This window comes from Amphiura filiformis, chromosome 3, assembly GCF_039555335.1.
Source record: "Amphiura filiformis chromosome 3, Afil_fr2py, whole genome shotgun sequence".
NCBI lineage: Eukaryota > Metazoa > Echinodermata > Ophiuroidea > Amphilepidida > Amphiuridae > Amphiura > Amphiura filiformis.
In genome coordinates this window covers 17,516,947-17,536,090 of record NC_092630.1, presented here as the reverse complement: position 1 = coordinate 17,536,090, position 19,144 = coordinate 17,516,947, and the positions used below count along the sequence as shown (strand labels likewise).

The following is a 19,144-nucleotide window of genomic DNA, read 5'->3' as shown; positions in this document are numbered from 1 at the left end:
CATGAAGATAAACATTTTTTTCCCAAAAAGACCCAAAATTGTTGGTGTTTTGGGGAACAAAAATGTGTATCTATCTCCAATACGAAAGGTCAAAATTATGATGGATGGCTTTTCATCCCAGCTACATACACTTTAAGCATGTATCATTAGATTTATAAAGTTTACTTCAAGGACTGTTAAATATCAAAAATATCAATTTTTAATAATTTGCCATAAATTTTGTATTATATCCCGAATAAAAAAAAAAATTATCTGATTAATGACATTCCTTGTACATTCAGAATGCAATTTGGTGTGTCTGATGTGCTCTCATCTCCCACAAAAAATACTGTGCAAATGTGGGTGACCGAGCCTTAAAGAAATATAACAAGAACCACCATTGTCCCATTCTGTGCACTGTAAAATACTACCATTGTAAACTTAAATAAACAAAACTTTTCAAAATGGCTTGATCTTGACAATATTTTCACTTCTATTTTTTAAATTTGCCTATACATGTATACTCATTTCATCTTAGATAAGTGTGACTTTCCCAATCTATTGTAAACTTAAATAAATACTGCAAAAATGGCTTGATCCTTGCAGTATTTTTATTCCATTTTAAAATTATTATTTGCACATGCTGCATGTAAATTATTCATTTTTTCATAACATAATTCCATGTTATAGTGTGCCTATTATGCCTCGGGTCTTTCATATTCCATATCTGCCATGAATTACATCTGACGCATAGAAATCACTCAAGCAATATATTTGTGGGAACTCTATGGCGCGGTATTCATATGCAAATGAAGCAATGAATACAGGTGAGGTAAAGCTGACCTTAACGAAATACCAAACAAAAATAGTCAGTATGGAACTGACTGCACATAGGATTTACATCATGTATCATAAAAATGGAAATTAAAAACTGTGAGCATTTTATGAAAACTTGAGTTTGTAAGCATATTACCAATAGTAAATGGGCTATTCAGTCATACAGTAATTTCCAAATATTTCTCAGCTAGAGAAGTTGGTTTTTCTCACAGATCCTGGAACTGTGGTTTTGTAGACAATTAATGGCATGGTTATTTAAAATTTTATGTCTAGGGTCAAAAATGGTAAAATTAAGTGATGGACCCCAAAACAAATAACCCTCTAGTCTAATGGTATATGTTTTGTGCCAAACAAGGCAATACCACAGGACACAGTGGGACTGGGCCCAGGGATCCTGATGGGGGGGAATTAGGGCTAACATTTTGAGAAGTAAAAAAGTAAATTAAAACAAAACATAATAAAATATCAAAATAAATAAAAGAAGAGGAAGTTGCAATAATAAGCTACAATGTGCATCTACATTTCCCTGGTTTCAGACCACAATTGTCCCAATTTTGTGCTTCTTTCCCAAGCAAGAATTCCTAAAAAATGTAGGTACAGTGATGGGGTGGGTTGTAACAGTTTGATCCAAAGAGCTTGGGGGCCAATCACTTTGCAGTACCCGGTTACATACATGTACGTGCCAGCAAAAGGTAAATCCAGCCCTGGCGCCAAAGCTATGCAGATATGACACAATTATGACCCCTTCTGGCAAGACCCCTGGTTTTCATGTTAATCAAAACATAATTTCTGAACTTTACACTTTGAATGCATATGTATACTAATTACTAGTAATTAGCCTACTTGTACCTTTTTCACTATGTCTTTTAAATGTAAACAAAAGTGTGCACGATATATTCATATACATTTTGAAATAGGAAAAGTACATTGCAATGCTCATGCAGGTTATAAATTTATAAACACACTGAGTTTATAAGTCAACAATTGGATGTACCAGAGGTGTAGCACAAGTGAAGATAAATCGGAAGTGCACAGTCATTTGTTACCATGACAATCTTGCAGCATCTAATTTTCATTCATGGAACCTGCAAGAGGAGTTCCACTGAAGGACAAAATGCATATACAAGCGCATACACATACATGCGATCAACCTAAATGAGTCTGACATTGATCAAAATCAAAATTCAGTTTTCAATTTTATTACATGAGCAATTCTTAGAGCTTTATTTTGCTGAAAACCCCATCATAATTAGACTTCTGGTTCCAGAGACATGGCTATGTTCTCAGAACAATAAAATACATAGGAAGTTGAATACTATTATTGGCTTTATCTCAAAATCAATATTCCCGACATCCGACTCATTTTGCTTGATCACATCACACTTGCACTCACACACCTTCAAATATGTGCACATACTCCCACCCCTATCTGAATGCAGGGTAAAAGCAGGGGCGTCAAAAAAGAATGGGCGGTGGAAGAAGGGGCAGCAAAAAGAATTATGAAAGAAAACAGGGCGGAAAAATTATGAAAAACGGTAATTTTTTGCTTTTGCTCTTCACTTTTCAAACCGTCAAAAAATAATTGGGTCAACCTTTTCGGGGCTGTTGATGACTGGGCGGCAAAATTTACCTTTTCTGTAGCCCACCCAGGGTTAGGAGTGGCCACGGTACACCATTGGTAACCAAATTTGGACCATGTATAGAACTATGCAAACTATGTGCGGCAATGGACATGGTGTATAATAAGCCAATTTTAGCCATCATATTAACTGTGGACTGATTCGTGTATACCATCTGATTGTTTTTAGGCATGCTTTCAAATGCATACAATTTGCAATCATTTGCAAGTATTGAACAGTAGAGGATTTACAGTGTAACATCCACTTCGATAGTAGGGTGTAGTTGAACATCCATGTTTAGGGGCACATACTCATGCACACACCCACACCCCCACCCACTCTCTCCTCCCCCCCCCCCCCCACACACACAAGGAGAACTTCAAAAGAAAACATCAATCATGCCTTGTACAATAAAAACAAAATTGTGTGTCCAACCTACCGCCCATGCTTCTGCACAAACATCAAGTGCAACCAGTGATAATGAGTGGTCAAAAGAAAGTCATCAAGTTAGTACAAAACTGTACTGAAAATGTATTTGGAATGGGGGTCTCTTTTGCCAGTTTTCATCATGGTAAAATGATCTATAAACTGGCTATAAACCAACTACTTATTCAATCTTGTGCATAAAATAAGTCACTGAAAAATACTGATTCCTCAAAAACATCATCTAATTTGACAAGATAAATGTTTGTCATAATAAATGAAAAGTTTCTCATTCACAAAACATTCTGAAATGCTGAAAAAAAGAACAGTTTATAGCATAACAGATTAACATATTATTTTCTTGACTATTAAATATTACAGTTGTAATGACCAATTAATGAATGACAAATTTTTAAATGACGATTTTTTAAAATCAATTTTAACTGGAATACATGTACTTGTATAAGTCAATTTGTTTAATGCTGAAAAATAATTTGAAATACAATAAACTGTTCTTTCATCTTTATAAATAAATGATTGAGAAATCTGTCATTTATTGTAACAAATTTTCAATTGTCAATTTAACACATTTTTGACAAATTAATATTTTCAGCATAGTATTATTCCTAGATGAACATGTATGCCTTTTTCATCTACATTTCATGTACTTTTAATTTTGTGCACCTTCCACTTGACACAAATTGTAGATATTATGTTAGAAGACCATTTTGATGTGGCAATGTATTAGAAGCAATTTCATTAAAAAAATGTGACTTCAATTAATTTTTGTAACAAAAACTGTATTTAGTTTACACTTTTTCTTCTTTTTTTACAATTAAGCCTCCGTGTACATGCATGTATGTCATGAATAATGTTGTGAACTTGCTACATGTAAATGTTTTCAACAAGTACCCAAAATTCAAAACATATCATACAGACAAACATGATTGATTCTATGTAGATATTGTGCTTGTACACAGACATTCACATACTGTGTGCAATTATCACTACAGGAAAAAGGATTTTACAAACTGCTAAATCACATGTGTTTTTCTGGCATTCAAAATTGAAGATATGCAATTACATTGAACATTGCTTTTTTTGTGCTTTAGAAATGTCCAGTGTTGGCACCAAGGAGGGCATCCCTGCCAAGTCAGAACCAAATAGGCCTATCATTCTCCCCCATATGTCACTTTAATTTGACACCCCCAGTAATTCCTTGTGCCATCACTGGAAATGTTGTAATGAATGCTTAAAAAATACATGTGATTTGATAGCCTGTCAAACCTACAAGTCTAGAATATAAAAATGAACAATATTCTACTTCATATAGGTGGTGGGGTTATGTGGAAAACAATCATACCAGATTATGTATAAAAGTAATATAACTTGAATCGGAGTCATTTTTTGTTGTTGCAAAGTGTGGTGTACACCTCCTTACCTGGCCACACCTTTCGCAAAGCTCAAAATCGGTCAAATGTCCATCTTTATGGAGGGCAAAGTATAAATGATCAAAGTCATTATACAATCATTTTATTAACTTATTTAGTAGCAGCTTGATCCTTCTTTAAAATATTTAAGGTTTAATCCTTTTGGACTAATGGATAATTTTTGACACAATTAAATAAACGTCTTTAAAATAATAACAGCATGTATAAAGACATACAGTGTTGGAAATAAGCTGAAATGTTCAAGGGCAGGCCATTTAATTTGGGCCCCACCATTTGGGCCCATAGTTTGAAAATTCTATAGCCCCTCATCAATTTCTATGGACCCAAACTCTGTGGGGGGGTACTTGTATTTCAAGTTGTATATCACCTGCATACATGGACTTTCAAAAAGTACCCGGTGCCCAAAGCAAGTATTTATCATTCAGTGTAAAATGACCCAAAGCAAATCTGGTAGCAATTAGTCATGAGGCCTGAAGAAAAATAAACAAAATAGCACACATTTTCAGGTGTTTTTTAGTACAATTTCACCCAGAATCTTACCTTCAGTTCAACTGATTTTTATCAAGTTTAGCTACCCTTTTCCAGTAACATCTGTGCGATTAAGGTACCCTTTTTCTCAATTTTTGCTGTGTTTGATATCCTAAGCAAGATACTTGCATATTGCAAAATATATACGGTTTTTGTGATATACTACTTGAAATACAAGTGGCTCCTCCCGGCCCGGGCCAAACTCATATATTCTTAAATCATACACATGTTTCAAACAGGTCACTCATCAAATCAGCAAAATAATAATATAATAGCCTTATTTCCAGCACTGAAGACACATATGAAAACACCACAAATACATGAACACATATGTTTCATTTTTGTTTTTTAAAGTAAAACAAAACTATTTCTGTTCATAGATGAAGTGTGCTTTGCAGACAATAACATATGCATCGCACCTGCCTTGTAGAATACAATGAAAGTTGCGAGCATTTGATGGATTCTGAGAATGGATGCTTTTAGGATCCATTTCCTCATCTGTTGCTATGGTAACTAATAATAACCTTGGAAACATATTGATATTGTTTTCCATAGATCATAGTCATGTAGGCATTGTTATGATCAAAATATAAATAACCATGTAATTCATTTATTTATTTATTTCAATTTAAGAATTTTAATATTTTTGTAATGTATTAATTTATTAATTTATTTCCAATTAATATTTGGTATATTTTTTTGTCTATCTACCCAAAAGAAATACATGTATTTAGTAAGAGTTTAACATACCACTAACAAACCAAATATGCTGATGAAAGTGGCACTTGATATAACTTCCCAAAATAAATTTTACACAGGTCTTAAATTCCATCTTTATGCAATATTTTGATTTTGTACATTATAAATATTTGAAGGTAATTTTGGTAACCGGTAGCAAGATTCAATTTGACTATCATTTACATGTACTGCACCTAAACTTTATGTAGGAAGGGGGAAGTTCTGCATATCTATTTTATACAAATTCAAACATGAAAAGATAAGGTAATCAACTGTTAATTTCAACATAATACACATAATGAAAAAAGTTGATTAGTAAAACAAATACTATATTCTCTCTAATAACCCACCCCATATTTTTTTAAGTAAAGGTGAATAAAATGCAGAAAATGCCATCATGCAGGTAAGCTTAAAACTGGCATTTTGTGCAAGTAATTTGTGACAAAAAGCAACTTTAACAGTTTCATTAAACCAGAAGAGTGTATTTTTGCAGATTTTCAGTAAGCTTATGCAACACTTTTTTGTCCAAAATTCACTTCTAATAAATGCCCCCCCCCTTCGAAAATGTCATACCTTCGGGGAACGTTTATTAAAGAGAATATGATAACAACATTCATGAAACAGATGTTAGTGAACAATACGGTGGAAGGGTAAATCACCGTCATATTCCCTGATGTTACTGTGTATGTACCAAAATGTAATGCTGGAATGAAAAAACATCCACAGATAAACTGAGCTCAAAAAGAAACTTATAATTTTTTACAACTTGTGAATCACAGGGTTACATGTATATCTTAAAATAGTGTCAATCAAAATGAACCAAAATTACACACAGGATTACTTTAATACTCTACTCAAAACACATGTCAGTAACCAAGCAGTTGTCCAACTGACACAACAGCAAAATGCACTGTCATGGGACAGCTTCCTGGACTTCCTCCACTTTCACAGCCCAACATTTGGCACCCAGCACATAAAATCTGTGAGAATGCACACAAGATCCTTGCACAGATGATAAAACGGTCCTGCTTTCTGCTTTTCATACGCGTGTGTCATGAAACAGGGCTGGGCTGTGAATGTGGTCCAGGAAGCTGTTCCATGTCAGTGCATTTTGCTGTTATGTCAGTGGATAACTGCTTGGTTACTGACATGTATTAAGAGTAGAGTATTGAAGTAAACCTGTGTGTAATTTTGGTTCAATTTGATGGACAATCAATCAAGATATGACCTTGTGAAAAATTATAAGTTTCTTTTTGAGCTCAGTTTAGATGTGTCAGGTAAGAAGATACAAGTGACACCATGTGTGTTTATGGTTGCTTTGTGTAATCAATACAAACCATCAATCACACATGGCAAAATCAATCAATTATATTAATAGTTTTGTTGTAAATCTGTTTATCGTTTAAAAAAATGGTGATCCATGCTGTGTTTAATTTTTGTTTACAGATCTGTGTAGTAAATTCATTTAAATTGTTCAGAATTCTGGACATGTTTGTTTGATTGTTTGTTGTGCTCGATAATGCACAATTCAAGTACTTCCCCCACCCCCCTACCCCTACCAGTGATATGTGGGCCACTGTTGGGGATTGTATGGAATTACATATGGTTTGGCCGGCTAGTAGGCCCCAGGGGTGGGGCCGTGTACCGTTATGTGTAATTTTCCCAACCTCAACAAGATAGTGGGGCATGTAATGCCAATGCCTACAGTGGTCCCAGGATTCAAAGTATATCTTTAACCCTATATTCCCCAGGATGGGGTTCTTAAAGTTTATTTCCTGATTTCTATTATTATTATATGATTATTATTATTTAATATTATCATTAATATTATTTTCATTATTATTATCATTATTATTATTATTATATTTTTATAATTATTATTATACAATATACAATCAATATTATTATTATTTTATTGTGTTCAATCATATTGTTTAAAAATTATTATCATCATGGTCACCACCACCAGCAACACCAACTACCACAACCACTACCATCTACATCTCTTTTAGTGTTATTAGAATGCACGCTAGATACTCAGCATTTTTGTTCTTAAATTGCTAGTTTTATGAATTGCATACATGCGCACGTACAATGTATCAATCCATTATCACAATTGACCCGACACATGCACAGTTCATATCAAAAAGTGCTACCTGTTTTGTCATTGATTAGTACAGCTCTTAATTACATGAAATAAATATTGATTGGCATCACTTTGTTATTTCAAGCTATGTAATGAGATTAATTAGCAAAAGCAGTTTTGTTATTAATATGGTATTCATACAGGTACAATTGTACATGTCGGGTTTGTTGAAACTGGATTTAGAGAATAGTAGTTGCATTTTTTCTCCTACTTGTATTTTTGTTTAATTTTGTCATTTTTTTTTTCACCAGGGTACATGTAGTACAGCAAGAATGATTTACTTGTTTCAATCCTTTACATTATGTCTTATCACTGCTGCCATCCCAACAGTTTGAGATTAGGATTAGGGTTAGGCTGTAGTGGCACCAGAATTTTTTCCGGGGCGGGGGAGTGCAAAGTGAATTTCAGGTGTCAAAAACCGTGAAATTTCCGCAAAATTGCCACAACAATTGTAAATTTTTGATTAAAAAAAAATGTATGTGGGAAAACTGTGGGACGGGGGAATTTTCCCCCTCCCATGCCTCCTGTGACACCACCGTTGGGGTTAGGGGATTTGGATTCAGGTTAGGATTAAGGGATTAAGGTTAGGATTATCATTTTTGCTGGTGGCAGCAGTGATAACAGTTGCTCCCTTGTCATCAATGTAGTACATGTATTCAGTGTTTAGATAATATATGGAAACCGGTTTCTAATTGGCTAACTTTATTATCTGGTAAATCCATATCTGTATCATTTAAAACAAAAATGGATAAAATAATACATTTCAATATTCTATAGATAGTCAATAAATATCAAAACTAAATGATTGATTTCATCAGAATACATTGAAACAAAATGTTCTATGACTGTATTAAATGGGAAGCCAAATTAATAGCATACCTTTTGGCTGATAATAGTCGGAGAAGTGCATATCCATGTGCAGTTTATCCTGCTTGTTAGCAAGGATAAATGCCAAGATACCGAGAATGATGGCGTCGAAGACAGCGATGATAGCCAGGTAGAAGACCCATCGTAGCTGACAACCTGCTGTATCGCTGTAGCTGATATCTTTACCACACAGCATCAGGATTCTGTCGTTACTGGACCATCCGGCTGGGTAGACCAGGATACCAATAAGGAGGCACACACCTGGAAACAAGGGAAAACACAGTGCTTAGTCAATGAGGAGTGGTGATGGTGGTAGTGAGGATGGTGAGAAGGGTGCAACACAATGTGCGCACCCCATATCCAAAAGTTTGTAAAACATACATAAAATGTACCCATGGTTCCAATTTGAAAAAGCCATAACTTATAGGTTCACTTAAAGGCTTAATGTACGATTTCCTTCAAATTTTAAATTTGTCATTATATACTCAAAATGCTGAAATAATACTAGTAATAATGATCGGGAATGGTTTCTGTCCATTTTGAGCTGAAATAACGAGGTACCGTGAAAGAAACACTGCTTGTTATTTTGGCCGTTTAACACGCAGTTCTATGGGCGGACATAAAGTCATAATTTCTTGAATTATGACTTTATGTCTAACTTTGCTCTGTTTACCTACAAACACAACAAATTTGGCTGATTCCATTTAGGTGCAAGTTGTGACATGTGTAAACATTACAAATATGCCAAAAAATCAGGTTTGAAAAAATTAACCAAATTCATATTATAAGATCGTACATTATGACTTTAACACTTCTTGAGCGCAAATGTTCAGAAAAGACCACAAAAGTCCACTATTGTGGGGGTGGTGTTAAAATCCATCTGTCACATGCAAAAGTCCACATTCTGGTAGCCCCCCCACACACACAGAAAAACCCAATTATGGCTACAGGCCTGGTGGGAGTGACATGTTCACAGAGGTTTGTTAGTAATGAAAGGGGATACCTGTATTTATATGTTGTTGCTTTTTAAAGGGATCTTTCAGTGGAAAATTTGAATTAAACCAATATAAATATTTTCAAGGGTCACTTGGTAAGGATTTTCCCCTTCATTGATTTTGCACAGTGTAAGAGTAAGTCTTATAAATATAAGTTATATATAAAAATATACAATATAAAAAATATACAATAAAAAACTTACAGGTTTAGTAACAGTGTATTATGGGGGGAGGGATGCAAGTCCTGACCCCACCCACCCTACCCCACCCTTACTCTATATTTATCTGTGAACATTTGATGTTTTTGGTGTGCATTCACCTTCTAGAACAGATAAAGGGATCATGTCCTAGTCATTTCTGCACTCAAATATTGAGACAAATAAAGCTGACACACAAGAGGAATGGTATAGATTCTAGATAGGCCTATATATTATTGGTCTTAACTGATAAGAACAGCAATTCCTACATGTAGATTCATTTCCTGTAAGATAAATGTATTAATATTAAGAAGTACACTTGAAGTTGAATGGCTGAAACTGAACAAAATAGGCTTCAGCCATCTCACTAGTCTACTGTACTAGACCATTTTAATTTATCATCCTCTATTCCCTCTGACCATGGAAAATTCACCAATCCTGTTCTGATCCAACCATGAGAAAATGCCTATTTTCCTCTGGGCAGGGCAGTCACTGGGGATGTGTTTTGTTTTATGCATGGAATGGTATGAATTGTTTTTAAAAAGGGAATGCAGAGCAGTCTACCATCTCACTCACCTTAAGGTCCTCCATTTTCTTTTCATTTGACTGTCTGCAGACTTAGGCGTAAACAACAATTCGCAAATTAATTTTACAAGATCTAAACTGCATGTTCAATAGCCCTTTCTTCTACTAGTGCAGATGTTAAGACAGCCTTTAAACATTTACATTCATACTATAAGATTCATATAGTGAGGCACTGTATTATATTTCAGCTCTACATGCAACTTTCCTTGCTTAAATCCTGTAATAACTGTTATTTCATTTTAAGCCACTGCTATTTTGTTTCTGACTCAGGGCAAGCGTTTTTGTTTGTCATTTCCTTTCCCTTGCATATTTTGTACAATGAGCGTAAACTTTCTTTTGTCCACCTTCTGACATTGAGTCTGCTTGGAGGTAGACATATATATTCTGTCTTTATATTATGTGGGAGTCAAATATGTGTTTGGCCGGCTGCTGTTTTATTTTATCAAAATATCCCGTAACTCCAGATGCACAGTATGTAATACAGACACTCAATAAAAGTACTAAATAATGTCTTTTATTTCTGACAAGATCATTATGACTCGTGTAATTATTTATTTCGCAAATTTTTATAACACTTTGTATAATAAAGTATCTAAACACTTAAATTCAATTTAGCCATTTCTTAGATTAAGGTGGTTCTACACCCCTTGATATATTTGTGACTATTTTTGCATTTTTTTCCAAAAAATAATTACACACTGGTAACAAAAGTTATGTATATTATAGGGGCAAGGAATCCAGTTACTACACTGGAATTTCAGTGACTCAAGACAAGAGGTACGTTATTTATGATAAGAAAAGCGGTACCGCTATAGAATGTACCTCATTTCTTAATGAACCACTTGTCTTGAATCACTGAAATTTCAGTGAAGTATTAAATTGGCCCGGTAAATTGGATTCCTTGCCCCTATAATATACATAACTTTTGTTACCAGTGTGTAGTTATTTTTTTAGAAAAATGCAAAATTAGTCACAAAATTTATCAAGGAGTGTAGTTTTTTCAGTTTAAGTTTTGTGTGTGATTGTTGTTGTAACTATGCAGTTCAACATGGGTCTTTTGAAACAAAAAGTACCCGTACCTCAATCTTACAAATTATGGTCTGGGATTACAGTACTTGCCTGACTTACAACTCCTGTTTATAATTATAGTACATTGGTTTGCCTCAAGTTCTGTAGTGACGTAGGTGCATATTTCGTTGGTTGCAGTAATAAATTGTGCACATAAAAATAATCACGAAAAAAGACACGAAGAGCGTACATACGTACACGCATACAAGGGCAGTTTGTTGCCATGGTTGCAGCGCACCTGTGAAAGAGCATTGACATCACTATCCTTGAGGCGAACCAAAAAATAGCCAGTAAATTCTAAACATGAAAAAGACCTGGGAAAAAGACATGTTGCAAAGAAATAGGAGTGTGATTTGATTACATGAGGTTTTGTAACATGCTGCAAGGGATTCTGGGAAGGGTGAGATATCTTCTTTGAAAGATACCTGTCACTCTTAAAACTAATGACAAGTTGGATGTAATTAAGCCACAAAAGACCAATGAGTGGGCCATTTATTTCAGATCAATAATTCCATGACATATGGCTTTGGGGAAAGTAGGATGAATCAAACTAAAGTCTGCACAAAAAGTAACTCAGCTGTTATAAATACGCCTATAGCTTCAGAACTAATAATTGTTTCCAAACTATTTCAACATAGAAAGAAGGACGATTTATTTACACGCATTTTGATACCCCATTTGTCCAATTTTGTTCAATATTAACATCACAGCAGTGGTTTTAAAGAAGTTTACCCGAATTTAAAAGTTGCCGCTATTTGTATTGATTTGAAGTCAGCGCGAAGATAATTGGGAAGTGTTACGTGCCACAATGCTTGCGTAACAAACATTGATCGCTGTAAACTACAACTTTTAAATTCAGGTATTTTTCTTTAAAATCACTACTGTGTTGTTAATATTGAGCGACATTTGACAACTGGGGTATTAAAATACGCGTAAATAAATCGTCCTTCTTTCTATGTTGAAATATTTTGGAAACAATTATTAGTTCTGAAGCTATAGGCGTATTTATAACAGCTGAGTTACTTTTTGTGCAGACTTTAGAATGTCTTTCATTTTACCATACATACATGTGTACTTAGCTTGATAAATATATTTTACACATTTATCATATCAAAAATCAATTTCAAGATTATACTTTACATGTAGGCCTTTACATGCATGTACAAATTCGCATTTTGATGTCTTTGTTCATTAAAGCATTCAGATGCAAAAGCCTATATTAATCAATTTTTCTCAAATTTAACTCTTCAAATATAAAGAACATAACAAGTAAATACATGTGTGTGCTATTTTTGAGCATAGTTATTAAAATCATAAATTGAACTTTTCAAAATAGGGTGTCCATTAAGTTAGTTTGTTATTACTGACTTTGGTCTGGATCCAATTAAACCTTTTCAAAGCAAAAAGTTACATTGCAGTTTTATATCCTCTTTTAAGAAGAAAAAAGGCTCTTGGTCATCCTGTATGTAGAATCTACAATAGAAAATTGAAAATTTAAGGTTCTACATACTGGTCAGCTCAAGACCATTTAAAGACCCATTCATTTTTAACACCTTTGGGGAAAATTGTTAACTACATGTAGTGTCATAGATGTGATAACATAGCCTGAGTGAAAGTGGTCAACTCGAAAGCTGTGTATTAAAGACAAAGTAAGGCATTTTACACAAATCTGTAATTTCTCAAAAATTTGTTACATGGGGGGCTTTATCTTTGTCAATACTGATGTTTCCTTGTTTTTTGCCAAATTTTTCATTTCAGAAATAGCTAATGACAATTCAGGGCCTTCTTGGAAAGCAGTGCTAGACACTGAATGTTGTAACCCTGTATTAAAAGAAAGCTTAAATAAATAAATTCCAATGATTTATCCTTCACTTTAATAAAGTAATTTACATACATGTACATGTACACAATTTTACTTTTTTACACTTTCGCTGCCTTCGCTGGGATCACTGAATGGGACTTTAAGTTAAAGGAAGGTGTATTGAAAAATAGAATTCTTTAAAATTGATGTATAACATAAAATGTTGTCCCTTTCAAGCATTAATGCAAAAAAACATGTAAATGTTTCTTGTAAATGGTACTAATTCCTTATGGAATTACTGACATTTACATGTACATGTATACAGCATGATAATCTTCATTAATATAGTCTATGGTGTTTTTATTAATGATATTCATGTAATAAATTGATATCAAATGAGGGATCTTATTTTTCTCATTTACATATTGAAATTAGGAGTTCCAAATCGGTATATTTCCGAAGATATTATCAAAAAACTGTCGAATTAGTCTCAAACGTGGCACACCGCTAATTCAACAGTTTTTTGATGATTTCCGACTTGGAACGCCTAATTTCAATATATTAATGAGAAAAATATGAGCCTTCGTCTGATACCAAAATCCACATTTTGATGGGGTAAAATGGGGGGATGAGGCTGTCAATCTCAAACTGTTTTTTCTAAGAGCTGAACTGCCAGGCAAGAAAAGCTTGGTCCAGGGATCAGGGTTCTATATGGGATTTGTTGCCCCTCCCCTCCCCCATCCTTATCCAGTAGCTGCAGTATAATGTTAAAAGGCTAAATATAAATGAAAATAAGTCTTTTTTTTATAAGAAATTTTAAATTTTGTCATCATTATGCATCGAGTCTTCTGAAGAGTGAGGGCCTAACGGCCCTTACGAAACAGATCTGTCAAGACATGTAGTATATACAAGTCCAAATTTTATGTTGAAAATAAGTCTCTGCATTACATAGCAATCGAGTGCTAAAATTAAATCCATGACTACTGTATTTTTATTATTTTTCGCACACCTAAGACAATAATGATAACACAATTATGCGGGTGTGGTGTGGCCTGCATACGTAACCTTTGCACTTACATATAGATACCTCCTATTTCCTTATCATCATACACAATCCACGCACAGACGGAATCTGTAGCAGCATTTTAGGTCTGTTAAGCTACTCTTTGGACTATGCATGACATGACTAATTATTACACGTAGCTACTGAGTGGTATTGTACTGACATTGCAGTATTTAGGATGTTGTGGATATGCCCCGATTCAATTCAAAATTATACATTTTTCTTTATAAATGCCAATTTAAAACTTGGGAAAAAGATGTAAATTTGACCCGGGGGCCACATGTATTTCAAGAAAATACCTGCATACAAAAAAAAGTAACAAACCTAGTGGGTCTTTTTTCATGGCTGGGCCCGATATGCGAGTATATCTCGCTTAGGGTATCAAAAACAGCAAAAATGGGGGGGGGGGGGTGAGCCAGGAAAAAAGGTATCTTACCCATTCAAACTTCGATGACATTTAAAATACGGTACTATACATCTAAATCAGCACCCATTGTACTTGACCATGGATACATACATAATGTGTATATTATAGGCCCTAAATTTGTTTGGCCCCCCCCCCCACCACCACCACCACACAGCAAGTGGGTGCATAGGTTTTCAGAAACAGGGAGGGGGTACAAACTTGTGAATGTACAGATGGAACCCGGGAGATGGAAATATTTTTTACCAACTGAAATTGTGAAGTTAAAAGGGTAACCTGATTACCTGATTGACAGCCTCATCCATCACATTACCTCATCAAAATGCAGTTTTTGGTATCAGGTGGAAAGCTCATATTTTTCTTATCAACATATTGAAATTTGACGACATCTTCGGAAATACACCAATTTGGAACTCCTAATTTCAGTATGTTATTGAGAAAAAAGGATCAATTATGATTATCATGCTGCATAAATGTCAGTAATTCCATAAGGAATAAGTCCCATTTACAAGAAACATTTACATGTTCTTTTTGCATGCATGCTTGAAAGGGACATTTTATGTTATACGTCAATTTTAAAGAATTCCATTTTCTAAATTTATCAGGTCACCTTCCTTTAATGACCCCTAATTTTATCATTTTATAAAATATTCCCTTATTAGCAAGGATTTTCCATTAAATTTACACCTTTTTAATGAAAATTAAGGTCAAAATTGTGCCAAACAAGAATCCCTTTTTCTTTTTCAAGAACAATAATCTTAACACCCTTTTCCATAAACTTTATAGTGAACTAACATTACAGGGGGAGGGGTAATTCCCCCAAAATTGGCAACTTATGCCAAAAAAGTCCCCTTTTTTAAACCCAAGAAGTCCCACTGGCAATGTTTTTTAGCTCTTTTTGGTAAATAAAGGTCCATATTTTGAAAAAAGTCCACTTTTTCAAAATAAGCACACCCCCAAAAAATAAAATCCTGGTTACAGACCTGCTTTCCAAACTTACATCGATCATGCTTTACATAGTTTTGGGTGAAAAGACCTGGAATTACAAATGTACCGTATTTCGTCAAATAAACGCCCCCGGGGGTGTTACATTTTTCCAAGGGGGGGGTTTATTCAAGGTCAATTTTAGAACGATAATTCCTGTTAAAATCATTAGGTAAACTAAAACTCACGCTAAAATGACGAACTATGACCTAGAAACACTGACTTCTGGTTCACTTCCGGGTTTCCAATCCAGATTTTCGCCAATTATTGACGCTATTATCAACCATGTGGGCAACTTGGTAAGCTTACTACACAAGATAACATGGAAATATCGGCATTTTGAAACATCTTGGTTGAAAAAAGTGGTGGGGGCGTTTATTTGAGGAGGGGCGACTATTTGACGAAATACGGTACCTAAAATGGCATCTGAAAGAGTGTGAAAACTTTCTTATTGCTTTTTTTTTTTTAAATGGTCAATTTATAGGCCTATAAACAAATGCGGATCGTTGCTCTTATCAAAATATCTTATCTTCTCGGTATTAATTTTTTTTGGTCATGCACACCTGTAGTCTCTCATCATCCCCCTCCCCTATGAAACGTCACTGATTAGTGTAAAATCAAGGTCAACGATGATCAGGATGATCATGAAAGTGGTTGCCGAGAGTACCGGTACCATAGTTGATATATTATTTAACCTAAAAATAGAAAATCAACAGGGTACATTAATGATGGAAATTAAAGTGACCCACCTGTAAGAATCTGAAGAGCTCCACAAATGTTAAACACAGTAGCAGTACTTGGTACTTTGCATAGGAACAACAGCATCAACAGAATAGACAGCAATGTGCATATTACTGCGACTCCAACAAATATTGTAGCCACAATTAAGAACGTATTACCAGTTATTTGTGTGAAATCAAATATATTACTCTGACATTGTAAGTCCCCTCGTAAACTGACAGAGATGCATCCATAGTATAGCCCAAAGTATCCTGTTCCAAGAGCATCAGGACCATCGCCAATCCAGTACGGTTGCACGAATACTACCACCATAATAATGGCAAAACAGAACGTGAAAATAGCCCATGCTATGGCAATGGCACGGGCATTTCGTATGTAGTTCGTATGGTAGTAGTAAGCGTATGTGTCTTCTTTGCTTTGACTCGGCATTTTGTTTTTTTGGTTGTCTTGGGTAGATCGACGACTTGAAGAACTATCTAATGAAGGGTTCGGAGGTTGATTTGTGTGGTACCATAGCACTCTATCGCCTTGCTGAATAGTCCTTCAGTACTGTCATACGAAGGTCGCCGCAGGTGTTTGGTCTGTACATTACTGAACGAATGACGACACGGCGATTATTGACATTGGCGATTTGACGAAATTTTATCGGCGTGTTAAAATGGTGTTGCCAGTTTGTTTTAAATTGAGAGCTGGTGATGAGGACAAATCGAGATGGAGACAAGAGGAGGAGAGGACTAATCGAGATGGAGACAGGAGGAGGAGAGAACTAATCGAGATGGAGACAGGAGGAGGAGAGGACTAATCGAGATACAGACAGGAGGAGGAGAGGACTAATCGAGATACAGACAGGAGGAGGAGAGGACTAATCGAGATGGAGACAGGAGGAGGAGAGGACTAATCGAGATGGATACAGGAGGAGGAGAGGACTAATCGAGATAGAGACAGGAGGAGGAGAGGACTAATCGAGATACAGACAGGAGGAGGAGAGGACTAATCGAGATACAGACAGGCGGAGGAGAGGACTAATCGAGATGGATACAGGAGGAGGAGAGGAATAATCGAGATAGAAACAGGAGGAGGAGAGGACTAATCGAGATAGAGACAGTGAGGAGAGGACTAATCGAGATAGAGACAGGAGGAGGAGAGGACTAATCGAGATGGAGACAGGAGGAGGAGAGAACTAATCGAGATGGGGACAAGAGGAGGAGAGGACTAATCGAGATGGAGACAAGAGGAGGAGATGACTAATCAAGATGGAGACAGGAGGAGGAGAGGACTAATCGAGATGGAGACAGGAGGAGGAGAGGACAAATCGAGATGGAGACAAGAGGAGGAGAGGACTAATCGAGATGGAGACAAGAGGAGGAGAGGACTAATCGAGATGGAGACAGGAGGAGAGGACTAATCGAGATGGAGACAAGAGGAGGAGAGGACTAACCGAGATGGAGACACGAGGAGGAGAGGACTAATCGAGATGGAGACAAGAGGAGGAGAGGACTAATCGAGATGGAGACAAGAGGAGGAGAGGACTAATCGAGATGGAGACAAGAGGAGGAGAGGACTAATCGATATGGAGACAGGAGGAGGAGAGGACTAATCGAGATGGAGACAAGAGGAGGAGAGGACTAATCGAGATGGAGACAAGAGGAGGAGAGGACTAATCGAGATGGAGACAGGAGGAGGAGAGGACTAATCGATATGGAGACAGGAGGAGGAGGAGGAGGAGGATTTATAAATAGTGATGATGATAATGCGACAGCGGCAACAAAATAAATAAAAAATTAACTCCCGTGATGTATCATTTGGCCTGGTAATATTCCTGGGTAATTAGAGGACCTAAAGTTGAGTCTTGAGTTCTTCAAAAGGGACTGACTTTGATTGGCTCGGTCATTCAAAGGTATAGGTAGGCTTAAAAGCTAGATGTTCAAAAAAGTAGGCCTATAGGCCTACAGGCCAATTTTGATATAAAATAGGATCGATTGAGCCCGCGATCGGGCCCATATAGACCTACATTGGTTGAGCTACTGAGTTTTAAAATCATAGCGAGACTAATCGAGAAAGGTCCGCGAATTAAAAAAAGTGGCCGAAATAGGTTTTCAGTCTTGAGAGCATATGTCAGAACAGTGAGGGCGTTGTTTACGGGTTCGTACCGGGAAAACGAGATGGAAGACTACGCATACATTGGAATATATGTTAAACTTTCATCGATTTGCAACTGACCGAAATATTGGGCGTAAAGCATCTAATTTTATTATTATTTTGTTTTGGATTCAATATTTTTTTAGCTTCATCAAAACATAATAATGAATTAATGTTCATTAGTGTGTTTTGATGAATTCAAGTTTGTGATCAAAACATAATTAATAATGCCTTACATGTTCATTAGTGTGTTTTGATGAATTCAAGTTTGCGAAAATATTGGATCCAAAACATAATAATGATAAAACTGAATGCTTAACGCCCAATATTTATTGGTCTTGCTATGAGTTTTAAATTATTGGACTCGACTACGTCTCTCGTCCAGTACTTTTATATGGCTCATATAGCTCCCCAGCAAACACAAAAACGTTTTAAAAACGTTTTAAATAAGTTATATTTTGGTTTTTGGTTTAGGTAAAAACGTTTTAATAACATTAAAATGTCGAGTTATATAAAGGTCATGATAACGTTTTAAAACGTTTCGTATGGAAACACACTA

At 35.5% G+C, this 19,144-nt stretch overlaps 1 protein-coding gene across 1 annotated transcript in view; it reads right to left on the bottom strand.

The window, feature by feature from the left end:
- Positions 1–17,069, bottom strand: part of LOC140148139 (LHFPL tetraspan subfamily member 3 protein-like) — a 31,163-nt gene extending 14,094 nt beyond the window's left edge. Inside the window, exons 1-2 of the mRNA XM_072169997.1 lie at positions 16,455–17,069; positions 8,601–8,849 (exon numbers count right to left, since the gene is read on the bottom strand). Coding sequence (XP_072026098.1) covers positions 8,601–8,849; positions 16,455–16,875 — 670 coding nt within the window. The 5' untranslated portion in view covers positions 16,876–17,069. The remainder of the gene's footprint in view (positions 1–8,600; positions 8,850–16,454) is intronic.
- Positions 17,070–19,144: the final 2,075 nt, after the last annotated feature.